Source organism: Salvelinus alpinus, chromosome 29, assembly GCF_045679555.1.
Source record: "Salvelinus alpinus chromosome 29, SLU_Salpinus.1, whole genome shotgun sequence".
Classification (NCBI taxonomy): Eukaryota; Metazoa; Chordata; class Actinopteri; order Salmoniformes; family Salmonidae; genus Salvelinus; species Salvelinus alpinus.
In genome coordinates, this window is record NC_092114.1 from 47,391,994 (window position 1) to 47,411,128 (window position 19,135).

General features: G+C 43.5%; 1 protein-coding gene across 1 annotated transcript in view; it reads left to right on the forward strand.

The window, feature by feature from the left end:
• The window catches only part of LOC139558853 (nuclear factor of activated T-cells, cytoplasmic 1-like), a 65,831-nt gene that overhangs the window by 42,019 nt on the left and 4,677 nt on the right, over window positions 1-19,135 (forward strand). The window contains exons 8-9 of the mRNA XM_071374362.1: window positions 328-460; window positions 7,457-8,065. Of these exons, the coding sequence (XP_071230463.1) occupies window positions 328-460; window positions 7,457-8,065 (742 nt within the window). The remainder of the gene's footprint in view (window positions 1-327; window positions 461-7,456; window positions 8,066-19,135) is intronic.

The window sequence follows — 19,135 nt, forward strand, 5'->3', positions numbered from 1 at the left end:
TCACGTACGGGCTGCCACTGTATTCCCCATCTGGACTGGAGTATCACATGCACTCCATGAATGGGATATAAAATGACAGTGCAGAATAAAATGGCTGTTGTGCCAACACAATAAAAGCATGAGTTAAAGACAGACACCTGATGGCAAACCTGTGACACATCTCAGATGTGTCCTTGGTTCGCAAAATACATCTTTTAAAATATCTGATCATTTTTGTGTGTCTGAATGTATGCGTAACTAACAGTCTCTGTTTGCATCTCTGTGCCTGTATATGGGTCTCGGTTGTGTCTCACTATGGATGGCATTGCCTTTGACTTTGCATTGCAGACATCTCTTCGCATTGAAATCCCTCCTTATCGGAACCAGAGGATATCCAGTCCTGTTCAGGTGAACTTCTATGTGTGCAATGGCAAGAGGAAAAGGAGCCAGCACCAGGGATTCACCTATGTGCCTGCCAATGGTAAACTCTCTTTCATTCCCTCTGTCTCCGTCTCTCTCTCTCTGTGTCTCTCTACCATCACCCTATCCCCTACTCCTCTTTTTGTCTATCCTTGTCCTTTCATATCCCAGACCAATAATACAACTTTAAGCACCAATTTTTACATCTGAAGAAAAGAACACAAACATTCTGTATTCCCTCTTTGTCTGGTGGTGTTCAAGTGTGGAACAAAGTGATGGTTTGAGTTATTCCCATTGTAAAAAGGCACCTCAATAAAATCTATTCTTTTCCATACCTGTAGCTATAAGAACACATGGAGTGAACTGCACCAGGGTGGAGAAGGGATATGGGAACGCTGTGTTATTTGACTAGCCAACCTGTTGCCAGACTAAATGAAAAAGCCACACCAGCTCCATTGTATAAAAATAAAACACTTCTAATTGTAGCCGGCTTGGAGCTAGCTAGCATCCAGTGGGTGGTTCAAAGCTCTGATTTAACTGCGGTCCCAGCCCTGTATGTGGGCACTGATGTGGCTCAGTCTCTGTCCCCTCTGAAAGTGCAGCATTGTCCTCAGCCTCGGGTGAGAGTCAGAGAGGGGAGAGAGAGGTGACATTGGGCCTGGTCAGTATCTCTTAAAGGGTTAGACTCTAGAGTCTCTTCACGAAACAAGCAGTGTGGTCTGTCACGTTTGAAGGAGCACAGCACTATGTAGTATATTGAGTAAAACCGTTTTTTGTGTGTTTTTGAGAGCGCAGTCATTTATTTCAAGTTGTAGATCTCAGTGAGGTACAGTATGAAGCTTCTGCAGCAGCAACATATTTCATAATGCACATTTGTGACTCGTTTCAGGATACTAGGTGTATGTCTTTTTTTATTTTTTTTATCTAAATGCTTTTGTTGGCAGAAATGTCAATTGGAACATGTGAACTTTCATGTGCCTTAATAACAAACGTGTATTCCATCTGTAAATATGAATGAAATTGTTGAATTACAAGCCTAGTTGGTTTAGCAAAAGAAAAAGACAGCAACCCGATTGGCTGAGATAATGAGTGGGCTGGACATTCCAAGAGATGAGTTCAGATTGGTCTGCCGTGTAGCAGGCTTCTTTCTATTTGAGCTGGTCAGTATGTGTAGCTTTTTTTGAAAGATATCACGTAGTAGAACTGCATAAGTGTTGCTCTCCACTTTCTGGAGGACTGAGTTTATGAAATCAGTGGAATTAGAATATGATAGCTAAGGAGATGGAGAGTCTCCAGATTCTTTTCTCTGTATATATCAATGATGTCGCTCTTGCTGCGGGTGATTCCTTGATCCACCTCTACGCAGACGACACCTTTCTGTACACATCTGGCCCTTCTTTGGACACTGTGTTAACAAACCTCCAAACGAGCTTCAAAGCCATACAACACTCCTTCTGTGGCCTCCAACTGCTCTTAAACACTAGTAAAACTAAATGCGCGTTCTTCAACCGTTCGCTGCCCGCACCTACCTGACGAGCATCACTATTCTGGACGGTTCTGACTTGTGGACAACTACAAATACCTAGGTGTCTGGCTAGACTGTAAACTGTCATTCCAGACTCTCCTTCCAGACTCGCATCTCCAATCCAAAATTAAATCTAGAATCGGCTTCCTATTTCGCAACAAAGCCTCCTTCACTCACGCTGCCAAACATACCCTCGTAAAACTGACTATCCTATCGATCCTCAACTTCGGCGATGTCATTTACAAAATCGCCTCCAACACTCTACTCAGCAAACTGGATGCAGTCTATCACAGTGCCATCCGTTTTGTCACCAAAACCCCATATACCACCCATCACTGCGACCTGTATGCTCTCGTTGGCTGGCCCTCGCTACATATGCGTCGCCAGTCCTACTGGCTCCAGGTCATCTATGAGTCTTTGCTAGGTAAAGCTCTGCCTTATCTCAGCTCACTGGTCACCATAACAACACCCACCTGTAGCATGCGCTCCAGCAGGTATATCTCACTGGTCATCCCCAAAGGCAACATATCTTTGGCCGCCTTTCCTTCCAGTTCTCTGCTGCCAATGACTGGAACGAATTGCAAAAATCGCTGAAGTTGGAGACATATCTCCCTCACTAACCTTAAGCATCAGCTATCTGAGCAGCTTACCAATCGCTGCAGCTGTACACAGCCCATCTGTAAATATCCCATCCAACTACCTGCCTCATTCCCATATTGTTTTTATTTACTTGTTTGCACACCAGTATTTCTACTTGCACATCCTCATCTGCACATCTATCACTCCAGTGTTAATTTGCTAAATTGAAATTTCTTCGGTACTATTGGCCTATTTATTGCCTTACCTCCTTTCTCCATTTGCACACACTGTGTATAGATTTTTCTATTGTGTTATTGACTGTACTTTTGTTTATCCCATGTGTAACTCTGTGGTGTTGTTTTTGTCGCACTGCTTTGCTTTATCTTGGACAGGTCGCAGTTGTAAATGAGAACTTCTTCTCAACTGGCCTACCTGGTTAAATAAACATGAAATTAAAGAAAATAAAAAACATCTTTAAACTAATGGCAACCATGGCATCCGTAACAGAGAGGGAGTAGCGTCCATCCATTCAGTATTTAGCTAGCTAGCTAGCTACTTCTCTTAAAAATAGAATAGAATGTTCATGATGTTACTGGGACAACTGTTGATAGCCAGAGTAAACTTACCAGCTACGTCTATCTACTCTGATTTCAAAGCACTCTTGTCTGAATGTGCCAGAGCACAGAATAACTGACACATTTACGAATGTCCAACGTCCGTTGAATATAGCCGGTGTGAATAAACGTTGGAAAAAAGCATAATTAAATTGTTGCCAGCAGCACAGTTGCAGTCACCAATGCTCTGGATAACATAAAAACAGCATAACCAGCTCTGCTAGTGCGAGTAAAATGGTCAGAGTGAGCTGTTCTCTCATTTGTGTCTGGAAGTAGCTAGCAAGCTAGCCAACATTAGCCAGTTAGCTTGGGTGATTGACTGCTGTTGTTAGGACAGAATGCTCAGATTAACCCTACTCCTCAGCCAAGGCGTCCAGTGTGCACTCTGAGTGCTCCGACAGCGAAATGCTCTGAATTTACAAACGGACAATATGACAATGCTGTGATACGAATGCCCAGAGCACACTCTGACACTTCAGATTAAATTTACGAACACACCCGTAGTCTGTGGTGATTTTAGCATGTAAATCTCGCTGCGGCAAATATTTTTAAATGTGGGATGCATACCAGCAAAGTCACTACACAACACTAAACAATACATTGATTGCACTATACCACTGCTACACCTGGCTATCAGCAGAGCCTTGTCTGGCAGCGAAACTGTTCATTCAGTCTTGTTTACTGCCTTTTCAAAAAACATAGCTAATATGGCTGACTTGCTTAAACAAATGTGGTTTCTACTGACATTTGAGATGTACAAACTTTGGCATAAGAGGATGACAAGCGGATAAGTGGAAATTCGTAATTTCGATTAAGACGTTAATGAGCGAGCTAGGACAGACGTAGTCATTAACTATTTATTCGGCACTTTTGAATTGTACAGAGACAGAATTCAGAACATGGGCCGTTCTTACAGTGTTCTACCTGTACACCAATTCAGAACCGCAGGATAAATAAAGGGGACATATAAGCAGACGATGAAAGCTCTTACAATACAAAATTATTACATTTCTCAAAAACATGTGCACCACCAAATCAGAACAGTAGGCGAAATTAAGAGGTGAAAATAGACCAAATTATTAGGGTCAGCTACTAACAGCTTACTACACAACATACACTTATTATTACTTTCTTAGCTACAGTATACATATCTCCCTGGCATATTACATCATTTATGCAGCAGCATACAATACCTTTTTGAACTTACCTTGTTGTGCTTTGCTCACTTAAAGGTGGCGCGGCGGTCCTTCGTGGGCAAACTTTGTCATCAAAGTCTGGCATTCTCTGGATTTATGGTGCTTTCAAGACAACTGAAAAAAGGTTGAATCATGATGATGTCAGTGATCTTCAGGTCGTATCTCTAGAAAGAGGCAAGAGTTCCCAGTTGTCTTGAACTCACTAAAGTCAGATTTTGTAGTTCCGAGTTAACAGTTGTTTTGAGCGCGGCACAAATCATGCTCATTGACAGCATGGCCAATGTTGAATGCTAATAATTTTAAACTAGGAAAAGAGACCCTTAATCTTAGACTTGTGACCACACAGCCTCTCTACTGAATAGCATGTTAATAATTGCTTTGCAAAGCTTGCAGTTCGCCACTGATTCCTTCCAAATCAGTCATTGTTGAATTTGCGATTTCCAACTTGTGTAATGTTTTTGTATGAGCACCAATACGTTTTATCTATAATTTCTCTTCATTATGTCTCTTCATATGACAAGGATTAACAAGGATTTGCCAGTAGATTGTCAACTTGATTCATAATGACGACTGCTAGCTGAGATTTAGAAAGTATGAGCTACCGTAGATATAACGGTAGCTACTGTGATTTGACGTAATTTATCTGTGACCAATGACCTTGAGCCTTCTTGGATGGGCACTTCTATTGTATATCTATGGCAGCACCCAAGGGGTTTGAATTTTCAAGCTCTACCCTTAAACTTTGCGGTGATGTAGTGTCCCCATGAGTGACAGAACACTGAGCCAATCACACTGAGCCAATGCTATGTATTTTCTGCTGACTTGCCCTACCACCACAGAAAGCACTGAGGTAGGTTGAAACACCTGTATTTTGGAACTGCCTTACTCAAAAAACAAAAGAGACGATGTTTGTATGCGGCTTTATTAACTCAGTGATATATATATATATATTTACATTGTTTGCAAACTGATATGTGACATGTATTAACCTCTCTGGGATATGTGGGACGCTAGCGTCCATGGCCAACATCCAGTGAAAATGCAGAGCGCCAAATTCAAATAAATTACTATAAAAATTTTACTTTCATGAAATCACACATGCAATACACCAAATTAAAGCTACACTTGTTGTGAATCCAGCCAACGTATCAGATTACAAAAAGGCTTTACGACGAAAGCACACACACAGCCATTTTTCCAGCCAAAGAGAGGAGTCACAAAAAGCATAAATAGAGATAAAATGAATCAATAACCTTTGATGATCTTCATCAGATGACACTCATAGGACTTCATGTTACACAATACATGTATGTTTTGTTCCATAAAGTTCATATTTATATCCAAAAATCTCAGTTTACATTGGCGCGTTATGTTCAGTAATGTTTTGCTTCCAAAACATCCGGTGATTTTGCAGAGAGCCACATCAATTTACAGAAATACTCATCATAAATGTTGATGAAAATACATGTGTTATGCATGGAACTTTAGACAAACTTCTCCTTAATGCAACCACTGTGTCAGACTTCAAAGAAACTTTACCGAAAAAGCACACCATGCAATAATCTGAGTACAGCACTCAGAGCCCAGCAAGCCAAAGAGATATCCGCCATGTTGTGGAGTCAACAAAGTCAGAAATAGCATTATAAATATTCACTTACCTTTGATGATCTTCATCAGAATGCACTCCCAGGAATCCCAGTTCCACAATACATGTTTGATTTGTTCGATAAAGTCCATCATTTATGTCCAAGCACCTCCTTTTGTTCGCGCGTTTAGTACACAATCCAAACTGACGACGCACTGGCAGGTCCAGGCGAAAGTTCAGACGAAAAGTCATATTACAGTCTGTAGAAAAATGTCAAACGAAGTATAGAATCAATCTTTAGGATGTTTTTATCATACATCTTCAATAATGTTCCAACCGGAGAATTCCTTTGTCTTCAGAAATGCGATAGATCGCAAGCTACATCTCATGTAAATGCGCATGGCCAGCTCGTGGCACTCTGCCAGACCTCTGACTCAATTCCCTTTCATTCCCCCCTCCTTTATAGTAGAAGCATCAAAAAAGGTTCTATAGACTGTTGACATCTAGTGGAAGCCTTAGGAAGTGCAACATGACCCCATTTCCACTGTATCTTGGATAGGCAAAGAGTTGAAACACTACAAACCTCAGATTTCCCACTTCCTGGTTGGATTTCTTCTCAGGTTTTTGCCTGTCATATCAGTTATGTTATGCTCACAGACATCATGCAAACAGTTTTAGAAACTTCAGAGTGTTTTATATCAAAATCTACTAATTATATGCATATTCTAGCTTTTAGGACAGAGTAGCAGGCAGTTTACTCTGGCCACCTTTTTATCCAAGCTACTCAATACTGCCCCCTTGTCCCAAAGAAGTTAATGCCAAAATAACATGCAAAACAGGCAAGCCCATTTTTGGCAAAAATGTGGGGCTCAAAACAGTTGGGGCTCTGCCCCACCTGCCCGGAATGACGGGTCGCCACTGCCGTAGTGTAAACCAGCCTTTAGTCTTGAAATCTTTGGTTGTTTAGTATATGTCATCACATCTGAATCCTTAAAGAGATGGCCAGGGTTAAAGCTTAAGAGTGATGCTGAATAGGTGTACCAAAACATTCAAAGGCCATTTTTTCAAAATTGAGGTTACAAGTTTATTAACTTTCAAAGCAGAATTACTTCCCTATTGTTCCTCAACTGTAGTGTATGATATACAATGTTCTAGCTCTGACTATATTTTTATCCAATGTAAAAAAACACAATTTCAAACTTTGATACATAATACCGAATCAAGCCGATCGGTCACATTTACAGGATACTAGTGCTTGGGTCAGATCCAAGGAAAATAGGCCTTTTTATTATAGAACCAGCTGGAAGTCTCTTGTGGTGATGATTCATCCCTTTTTTTCTTGTAAAAATATTTTCAGCAGGGTGGGAGCGCTTAGGCCCAGACACAGAGTCTCATTGATGAGAGTGTTTGTTTGTCTGTGGGTATCCTAGCCACAAACCCACTCACTCACTCACTCACGGACACTTGCTCACTCTCTCACCCGCTCACGCTCGACAGGAGATCGAACCGCATGTTTATACATTTTCTCCTTTTCCTCTCCTTTTTCTAATTTGTTCAGTTCCAATGATAAAAATGGAGCCGCATGATGACTGCGACCCCCCTCAGGTGTGTCCCAAGCATTGCCCTGGCCTGGCGCTACACCCCAAGCCCTACTACACTCCACAGGTGATGACCTCCATGATACCCACAGAACTCCGGCCGTGCATGGGGGGTGCCTACCCCGCTTGCCAACAGAGACTGGGAGGGAAGCCTTCCTCACTGTCCTCCTCATCCTCCCCCAGCACCAGTCCCAAACTGCATGACCTGTCACCCACCACGCCCTTCTCCAAGTGCCTGTCAGCAGGCCCATCCCAGTCTCCGATCCCACATGTCTCCATTATCCAGGAGACTCCTGGACGCTACCAGCCACAACCTGTCCTCTACCCACCCAGTAGTGCCTCATCCTCCCCAGGCTCGCAGCCCTCTACCCCTGGCACCAGCGGCCCAGAAGCCCCATTCTCCCCCACCCACTGCCTGACGCCGCCCCAGCCCATCAGTAGCAGCTCTAGCCCAGTGACCGAACAGCTACCCAAAGTGCCAGAGAGAGGCGGCCGCTCGTCGAGCCCCACGCTGGCTATCAACATCAAACAGGAGCCACAGGAACTGGACCAGATGTACCTAGATGATGGTGAGTTATTAATCATACACCTCTCCAGATGATCCTATTGCATTGTGGATCACTGTGACAATCAAAGCCACTATTGAAACATACAGTAAGTCATATTCTTGTCATATGGTAAATTATTTCTTGTAAAGCCAGGTGCTTAGAAGTTACCTAAATGCACACTTGATATACAATACTATGTTATTCTACTCTCTTTTACTATTTACAGCAATTGCCTTCTCATGAACTTGGTGAGAAAGGCTTTTATGATTAACACCCTCTGGTCCTTGTCCTCCCACTGCTATCAGCTGACTAGAACAGGCATTTACAGTTAAATCATAGAACCCTGGTAGGTCTGTGATGGAAATATTGTACTTTGAACCCCATGAATAATGGCCAGGCCTTTTAAAAGCCCTGATAAAATAAACATCTCTCCTCCTCTACCTCTTTTATTCCTCCCAAGTAGACTGCAAGCTGGGGATTTTTAGAAACCCAGAATTATGATCTCACTGGTCTAGGATTCCAGCATTCACCATCTCTAAGGGTTCTGGGCTGTGTGCTGCTGATTTGAAATACATGGAATACATTCTCTTCCCTGGGGTTAGCTAGACAACAGTGCTGCCTGTCCCAATATCAATCACTTGGAGGAAACCATCCTTCAGAGCTGGAGATGTGGAGTTGCTAACCAGCAGCTATCAGCAGCAGTGAAATTAGAGTTCTTTGACCAGACCCCACCCCCCACTGAACTGAGCTCAAATGTTGGGCTGGGGCTTCCTGGCCCTGGTGGATTGGTTATTATGCTGGCGCTACGGTCCAACCATTCTCATGGTCCCCTTCCTGCTAACAGTCTGGGTAAATAACACACTGACTGAAGCTCTGTTAGCCTGCTCTGTCTGTCTGGGGAAAATCGAGCAGCAGAGCTCATGCTGTGGTAGGTTATTTACATTGCTCATCTAATAATCATGTCATCACTAACCACATTTATCAGGACTTGTGCTTCTCTTGTATACTTAGTGAGCAATGGTGGATTTGGACCAGGAGTGGTATACTTGGACAGGATGTGAGAACAGGATGTGAGTTTCTGAGGAGAAAGGCCTCCCAATTACACAGTGTATTTTGGCAAATAGGATTTTTAGAAACACTAGGCGTTCCAATCAAATGTGGCTTCTCACTTCAGCAAATGTTTTTGGCACGGTTACATGTGGATTTGTATTTTATAGACTCACTCAGGTGTGGTGTTATGTTAATTCATTGTCGACCATACATGTTGAAGCCCACATAAACAAATAGAAAGCGTTTTATTTTGTGCAGAGAATCCTACTGTCCATGGGCTAGTAACTTATTTGATTCAGCACTAACAGGAAATTTGATTTGTGAAAATTCTCATTAGAGTTGGCTGCTGAAGTCATGCTTCCTGGATTTGTATTATTTTAAAATGGTGAGATACAGTAGATTAAAGCATGGGTTCTCAAATGTTTTACTTGGGCCCCCCATCCAGCATTGGGGAACATCTCACGCACACACGTCTATTTCTATGGGCACAAGCATTGTTCATGACACAAACTGTTCACACCCCTTTTGTTGGTGGAGAGAATTTTGCAGGTTTAAAGTTTATTTCCTGTAATTATACACATTTTGTGATGGGGTTCAAAGAAAATCGTGCAGTTTTACAAAACATTTTCTGCCATTCTATACATTTAGCTATGTCTAATGTCTAATACAGCTAAATCTATGGGCTACATTTTATTAAAACATTTTATAAAAATAAAAGTTAGCTGATATGGGCTTGCTGATCTGGACATTTCTGACAGATTATAAAGAGCTCTCTAAGGTATGCAATGACTAACATGACAAGAGGAATTGATGATGCACTACCCAATTTCGAAATTGAACCTTGTGCGTTCTAACTATTACAACTTTCAAGAGTAAGTTTAATACCGTACTGCGTTCCTTCAGGAAAAAAAATATCTATACACTACCAGACAAAAGTTTTAGAACACCTACTCATTCAAGGGTTTTTCTTTATTTTTAAAAGACATCAACACTATGAAATAACCCATATGGAATCACCAAAAAAGTGTTAAACAAATCAAAATATATTTTATGTTTGAGATTCTTCAAATAGCCACCTTTTGCCTTGATGACTGCTTTGCACACTCTTGGCATTCTCTCAACCAGCTTCATGAGATAGTGGAATGCATTTCAATTAACAGGTGTGCCTTCTTAAAAGTTAATTTATGGACCTCTATCATTGGTAAATCATTTTGAGCCAAGTCAGTTATGTATTGACAAGGCAAGAACAGCATACAAAAATTAGTCCAATTTAGTGAAATGACCAAGTGCCATCATTAAGGCAAGAATAGTTCAAGTCCATCATTACTTTAAGACATGAAGGTCAGTCAATGCAGAAAATTTCAATAAATTTGAAAGTTTCTTCAAGCGCAGTCGCAAAAACCATGATGAAACTGGCTCTCATGAGGACCGTCACAGGAAAGGAAGACCCAGACATACTTCTGCTGCAGAGGATAAGTTCATTAGAATTACCTGCCTCAGAAATTGCAGCCTAAATAAATGCTTCACAGAGTTCAAGTAACAGACACATCTCAACATCAACTGTTCAGAGGAGACTGTGTGAATCAGGCCTTCATGTTCGAATTGCTGCAAAGAAACCACTACTAAAGGACACCAATAAGAAGAGACTTGCTTGGGCCATGAAACATGAGCAATTGGAGATTTTTGGTTCCAACCCCCATGTCTTTGTGAGACTCGTTGTGGTTGAACAGATCTCTGCTTGTGTATTTCCCACTGTAAAGCATGGAGGAAGAGGTGTGGGGGTGTTTTGCTGGTGACACTATCTGTTATTTATTTAGAATTCAAGGCACACCTAACCAGCATGGCAACCACAGCATTGTGCAGCGGTACGCCATCCAATCTGGTTTGGGCTTAGTGGGACTATTCTTTGTTTTTCAACAGGACAGTGACCCAAAACACCTCCAGGCTGTGTAAGGTCTTTTTGACCCAGAAGGAGAGTGATGGAGTGCTGCATCAGATGACCTGGCCTCCACAATCCCCCGACCTCAACCAAATTGTGATGGATGGGGATGAGTCACACCGCAGAGTGAAGGAAAAGCAGCCAACAACTGCTCAGCATATGTGGAAACTCCTTCAAGACTTTTGGAAAAGCATTCCAGGTGAAGCTGGTTGAGAGAATGCCAAGAGTGTGCAAAGCTGTCATCAAGGCAAAAAGGTGGCTATTTGAAGAATCTCAAATATAAAATATATTTGGATTTGCTTAACACTTTTTTGGTTACCACATGATTCCATATGTGTTATTTCATAGTTTTGATGTCTTCACTATTATTCTACAATATAGAAAATAGTAAAAATAAAGAAAAACCCTTGAATGAGTAGGTGTTCTAAAACATTTGACTGGTAGTGTGTGTGTGTTTATACAGTGGGGAGAACAAGTATTTGATACACTGCCGATTTTGCAGGTTTTCCTACTTACAAAGCATGTAGAGGTCTCTACGGAATCTAAAACAAAAATCCAGAAAATCACATTGTATGATTTTTAAGTAATTAATTTGCATTTTATTGCATGACATAAGTATTTGATACATCAGAAAAGCAGAACTTTATATTTGGTACAGAAACCTTTGTTTGCAATTACAGAGAGCATACGTTTCCTGTAGTTCTTGACCGGGTTTGCACACACTGCAGCAGGGATTTTGGCCCTACAGACCTTCTCCAGATCCTTCAGGTTTCGGGGCTGTCGCTGGGCAATACGGACTTTCAGCTCCCTCCAAAGATTTTCTATTGGGTTCAGGTCTGGAGACTGGCTAGGCCACTCCGGGACCTTGAGAAGCTTCTTACGGAGCCACTCCTTAGTTGCCCTGGCTGTGTGTTTCGGGTCGTTGTCATGCTGGAAGACCCAGCCACGACCCAACTTCAATGCTCTTACTGAGGGAAGGAGGTTGTTGGCCAAGATCTCGCGATACATGGCCCCATCCATCCTCCCCTCAATACGGTGCAGTCGTCCTGTCCCATTTGCAGAAAAGCATCCCCAAAGAATGATGTTTCCACCTCCATGCTTCACGGTTGGAATGGTGTTCTTGGGGTTGTACTCATCCTTCTTCTTCCTTCAAACACGGCGGGTGGAGTTTAGACCAAAAAGCTCTATTTTTGTCTCATCAGACCACATGACCTTTCTCCCATTCCTCCTCTGGATCATCCAGATGGTCATTGGCAAACTTCAGACGGGCCTGGACATGCGCTGGCTTGAGCAGGGGGACCTTGCGTGCGCTGCAGGATTTTAATCCATGACGGCGTAATGTGTTACTAATGGTTTTCTTTGAGACTGTGGTCCCAGCTCTCTTCAGGTCATTGACCAGGACATGCCGTGTAGTTCTGGGCTGATCCCTCACCTTCCTCATGATCATTGATGCCCCACGAGGTGAGATCTTGCATGGAGCCCCAGACCGAGGGTGATTGACCGTCATCTTGAACTTCTTCCATTTTCTAATAATTGCGCCAACAGTTGTTGCCTTCTCACCAAGCTGCTTGCCTATTGTCTTGTAGCCCATCCCAGCCTTGTGCAGGTCTACAATTTTATCCCTGATGTCCTTACACAGCTCTCTGGTCTTGGCCATTGTGGAGAGGTTGTAGTCTGTTTGATTGAGTGTGTGTACAGGTGTCTTTTATACAGGTAACGAGTTCAAACAGGTGCAGTTAATACAGGTAATGAGTGGAGAACAGGAGGGCTTCTTAAAGAAAATCTAACAAGTCTGTGAGAGCCGGAATTCTTACTGGTTGGTAGGTGATCAAATACTTATGTCATGCAATAAAATGCAAATAAATTCATAAAAAATCCTACAATATGATTTTCTGGATTTTTGTTTTAGATTCCGTCTCTCACAGTTGAAGTGTACCTATGATAAAAATTACAGACCTCTACATGCTTTGTAAGTAGGAAAACCTGCAAAATCGGCAGTGTATCAAATCCTTGTTCTCCCCACTGTATATACAGTGGGGCAAAAAAGTATTTAGTCAGCCACCAATTGTGCAAGTTTTGGGGCTGTTGCTGGGCAACACGGACTTTCAACTCCCTCCAAAGATTTTCTATGGGGTTGAGATCTGGAGACTGGCTAGGCCACTCCAGGACCTTGAAATGCTTCTTACGAAGCCACTCCTTCGTTGCCCGGGCGGTGTGTTTGGGATCATTGTCATGCTGAAAGACCCAGCCACGTTTCATCTTCAATGCCCTTGCTGATGGAAGGAGGTTTTCACTCAAAATCTCACGATACATGGCCCCATTCATTCTGTCCTTTACACGGATCAGTCGTCCTGGTCCCTTTGCAGAAAAACAGCCCCAAAGCATGATGTTTCCACCCCCATGCTTCACAGTAGGTATGGTGTTCTTTGGATTGTACTCATACTTCTTCCTCCAGACATTGCGAGTGGAGTTAGTCCTCAAAGCTCTATTTTGGTTTCATCTGACCATATGACATTCTCCCAATCTTCTTCTGGATCATCCAAATGCTCATCTAGCAAACTTCAGACAGGCCTGGACATGTACTGGCTTAAGCAGGGGGACACGTGCTGTGCACTGCAGGATTTGAGTCCCTGGCGGCGTAGTGTGTTACTGATGGTAGGCTTTGTTACTTTGGTCCCAGCTCTCTGCAGGTCATTCACTAGGTCCCCCCGTGTGGTTCTGGGATTTTTGCTCACCGTTCCTTGTGATCATTGTTGACCCCACGGGGTGAGATCTTGCGTGGAGCCCCAGATCGAGGGAGATTATCAGTGGTCTTGTATGTCTTCCATTTCCTAATAATTGCTCCCACAGTTGATTTCTTCAAACCAAGCTGCTTACCTATTGCAGATTCAGTCTTCCCAGCCTGGTACAGGTCTACAATTTTGTTTCTGGTGTCCTTTGACAGCTCTTTGGTCTTGGCCATAGTGGAGTGGTTGGAGTGTGACTATTTGAGTGTGTGTGGACAGGTGTCTTTTATACTGATAACAAGTTCAAACAGGTGCCAGTTAATACAGGTAACGAGTGGAGGACAGGAGGAGCCTCTTAAAGAAGAAGTTACAGGTCTGTGAGAGCCAGAAATCTTGCTTGTTTGTAGGTGACCAAATACTTATTTTCCACCATAATTTGCAAATAAATTCATTAAAATTCCTACAATGTGATTTTCTGGATTTTTTTCTTCTAATTTTGTCTGTCATAGTTGAAGTGTACCTATGATAAACATTACAGGCCTCTCTCATCTTTTTAAGTGGGAGAACTTGCACAATTGGTGGCTGACTAAATACTTTTTTGCCTCACTGTATATATACAGTTGAAGTTTACATACACCTTAGCCAAATACATTTAAACTCAGTTTTTAACAATTCCTGACAAATAAACCTAGTAAAAATTCCCTGTCTTAGGTCAGTTACGCTCACCACTTTATTTAAAGAATTTGAAAAGTCAGAATAATAGTAGAGAGAGTGACTCATTTATGCTTTTTTTTCTTTCATCACATTCCCAGTGGGTCAGAAGTATACATACACTCAATTAGTATTTGGTAGCATTGCCACAATAAGTTGGGTGAATTTGTGCCCATTCCTCCTGACAGAGCATGTGTAACTGAGTCAGGTTTGTATGCCTTGCTCCCACACGCTTTTTCAGTTCTTCCCACAAATGTTCGATAGGATTGAGGTCAGGGCTGTGTGATGGCCACTCCAATACCTTTGACTTTTTTGTCCTTAAGCCATTTTGCCACAACATTGGAAGTATGCTTGGGGTCATTGTTCATTTGGAAGACCCATTTGCGACCAAGCTTTAACTTCCTGAATTATGTCTTGAGATGTTGCTTCAATGTATCCGCATAATTTTCATTGTCATGATGCTATCTATTTTGTGAAGTGCACCAGTCCCTCCTGCAGCAAAGCACCCCCACAACCTGATGCTGCCACCCCCGTGCTTCACGGTTGGAATGGTGTTCTTTGGCTTGCAAGCATCCCCCTTTTTCCTCCAAACATAACGATGGTCATTATGGCCAAACAGTTCTATTTTTGTTTGATCAGACCAGAGGACATTACTCCAAAAAGTACGATCTTTGTCCTCATGTGCAGTTGCAAACCGTAGTCTGGCTTTTTTTATGGCGGTTTTGGAGCAGTGGAGCAGTGGCTGAGTGGCCTTTCAGGTTATGTCGGTTATTACAAAAGTATCTATATCCACAGTAAAATGAGTCCTATATCGATAGGACTCATTTTACTGTGGATATAGATACTTTTGTACCTGTTTCCTCCAGCATCTTCACAAGGTCCTTTGCTGCTGTTCTGGGATTGATTTGCACTTTTCGCACCAAGAACGTTCATCTCTAGGAGACAGAACGCGCCTCTTTCCTGAGCGGTATGATGGCTGCGTGGTCCCATGGTGTTTATACTTGCGTACTATTGTTTGTACAGATGAACGTGGTATCTTCAGGCGTTTGGAATTTGCTCCCAAGGATGAACCAGACTTGTGGTGGTCTACAATTTGTTTTTGGAGGTCTTTGCCGATTTCTTTTGATTTTCCCATGATGTCAATCAGAGGCACTGAGTGTGAAGGTCGGCCTTGAAATACATCCACAGGTACACCTCCAATTGACTCAAATGTTGTCAGTTAGCCTATCAGAAGCTTCTAATGCCATGACATCATTTTCTGGAATTTTCAAGCTGTCAACTTAGGGTATGTAAACGTCTGACCCACTGGATTTGTCATACATGATGATGATCTGTCTGTAAACAATTGTTGGGAAAATGACTTGTGTCATGCACAAAGGAGATGTCCTAACCGACTTGCCAAAACTATAGTTTGTTAACAAGACATTTGTGGAGTGGTTGAACAACGAGTTTTAATGACTCCAACCTAAGTGTATGTCACGCACTGACCATAGAGAGCCTTTTTATTCTCTTTTGGTTAGGTCGGGGTGTGACTAGGGGGGTGTTCCTATCTAGGTGTTTTATCTCTGTTGGCCTGGTATGGTCACCAGGCTTCCAGTACGTCTCCTCAGTCCGGTGAGACCTGTTCCGGCTCCACGTACGAAGCCTCTAGTGATGATCCATGGCATGAAACCTCCAGTGATGATCCATGGCCCGGAGCCCGTAGTGATGATCCATGGCACGAAGCCTCCAGTGATGATCCATGTCCCGGAGCCTGTAGTGATGATCCATGGCACGAAGCCTCCAGTGATGATCCATGGCCCGGAGCCTGTAGTGATGATCCATGGCACGAAGCCTCCAGTGATGATCCATGTCCCGGAGCCTGTAGTGATGATCCATGGCACGAAGCCTCCAGTGATGATCCATGGCCCGGAGCCTACAGTGAAATATCCAGGGCACGGAGCCTCCAGCGACGGTCCCCAGTCCCCAGTCGAAACGACAATAATGCTGACACGGGGATGAAACAGAGGAAACAGAAAGATATAGGGAAGGCAATCAAAACGTGAATGAGTCCAGGTGAGTACAATGAGCGCTGATGCGCATAATGATGGCGACAGGTGTGCGTAATGAAAGGCAGCCTGGTGCCCTCGAGCCCCAAGGAGGGAGAGCGGGAACAGGCGTGACAGTAACCCCCCCCCCTCCCGGGGGCGCCTGGGCGAGCATGATGGGCCGTCCAAGGCATGGGCGCTGGACAAGCCGGCTGGGGCGTGGGAGCCAGGCGATCTGACTGAGGCGTGGGAGCCTGACGATACCGCTGAGGCGTGAAAGCCTGACGATCCCGTTGAGGCGTGAAAGCCTGACGATCCCGTTGAGGCGTGGGAGCTCGACTGAGGCGTAGTAGCCTGACGAGCCGGCTAAGGCATGACGGGGGATGGGAGCCTGCCGACCCAACCGGGTAAAGGAAACCTCTCGAGCCAGCTAAGGCGTGAGAGCCCGGTGAGCCAGCTAAGGCACCATTTGCGGCAGCAGCACGGACCCGATGTCACCAACAAAACAAAAAACAAAAACCTCCCTGATGCTTCGTATAGTGGTGTCAGCATTCTGTAAGGATCGACACTGGAGACGAGAAGCAGGTACAGGGAGTGAACACTTAATAACCAAAATAATCCAAACGTGAAGGAGTCCAGTTGAGTCCAATGATCGCTGATGCGCGTAATGATGGTGACAGCCGTGCGTAATGAAAGGCAGCCTGGCGCACCCTCGAGCTCCAGAGAGGGAGAGCGGGAGCAGGTGTGACAAATTGTGAATAGAGTGACTGACTTAGTTTCTCTAGCCATGCAGAGTCATCGTTTTGCACCATTCCTTCAATAGCCGTCCTTGCCATTCACACAAATTCCCATCTGGGGTGTTTGGACAACACATCGTTTTTCTAAATGTCTCTATCGCCAGATTCTGTATTGAACATCATCAAAGTAAGCAGATCCACATGCTACTGATGTTTGGTACGGGAGGCAATTTTTTGTGTTATGCTGAGGGCGGGGAGCCTGAGTCATCCGTAAACATACACAGATCAACGGCTAGCGTTTTTTAATTAGATCCCTCACATGAAATGTAGCAACAGAATGAAATGTAGTCCATGGCAACGTAAGTATACAGACAACAATATGGGCTCAGTGGGGGTAAACCATGTTTTCTGCTTGTAGTCAGTAGGTCAGCCTGCTTTTGCAGAGTCAGAATGAACAGCACTGATTCAGAGAAGGGGACATTGTACTTGCTACAGCGCTGTAGAGTCTTCCACCAATATAGTTGGTGTTAAACTCAACACTTACTCTTAAATAATCAATCCTACATTTTGATTCATGTAAACTTCTGTCAATGTGTTTTTACAGATTTAATCAACTTTCTTTCTACACTGAACAAAAATATAAATGCAACAAGTAATGTGTTAGTCACATTTTTCATGAGCTGAAATACAAAATCCGATAAATTTTCCATACGCCCAAAAAGCTTATTTCTCCCAAATGTTGTGAACAAATTTGTTTACATCCGTGTAAGTGAGCATTTCTCCTTTGCCAAGATAATCCATCCACCTGATAGGTGTGGCATATCATTAAACAGCATGATCATCACACAGATGCACCTTTCTTGCTGACAAAGACTAAGAAACTTAATGTGGTGCTCTCAATTTAAGATTATGCTGAAAGTAAACTATGCACCTTGTATGTATCAGAAAATGTCATGATATACACTGCTCAAAAAAATAAAGGGAACACTAAAATAACACATCCTAGATCTGAATGAATGAAATATTCTTATTAAATACTTTTTTCTTTACATAGTTGAATTTTGCTGACAACAAAATCACACAAAAATTATCAATGGAAATCAAATTTATCAACCCATGGAGGTCTGGATTTGGAGTCACACTCAAAATTAAAGTGGAAAACCACACTACAGGCTGGTCCAACTTTGATGTAATGTCCTTAAAACAAGTCAAAATGAGGCTCAGTAGTGTGTGTGGCCTCCACGTGCCTGTATGACCTCCCTACAACGCCTGGGCATGCTCCTGATGAGGTGGCGGATGGTCTCCTGAAGGATCTCCTCCCAGACCTGGACTAAAGCATCCGCCAACTCCTGGACAGTCTGTGGTGCAACGTGGCGTTGGTGGATGGAGCGAGACATGATGTCCCAGATGTGCTCAATTGGATTCAGGTCTGGGGAACGGGCGGGCCAGTCCATAGCATCACTGCCTTCCTCTTGCAGGAACTGCTGACACACTCCAGCCACATGAGGTCTAGCATTGTCTTGCATTAGGAGGAACCCAGGGCCAACCGCACCAGCATATGATCTCACAAGGGGTCTGAGGATCTCATCTCGGTACCTAATGGCAGTCAGGCTACCTCTGGCGAGCACATGGAGGGCTGTGCGGCCCCCCAAAGAAATGCCACCCCACACCATGACTGACCCACCGCCAAACCGGTCATGCTGGAGGATGTTGCAGGCAGCAGAACGTTTTCCATGGCGTCTCCAGACTCTGTCACGTCTGTCACATGTGCTCAGTGTGAACCTGCTTTCATCTGTGAAGAGCACAGGGTGCCAGTGGCGAATTTGCCAATCTTGGTGTTCTCTGGCAAATGCCAAACGTCCTGCACGGTGTTGGGCTGTAAGGACAACCCCCACCTGCGG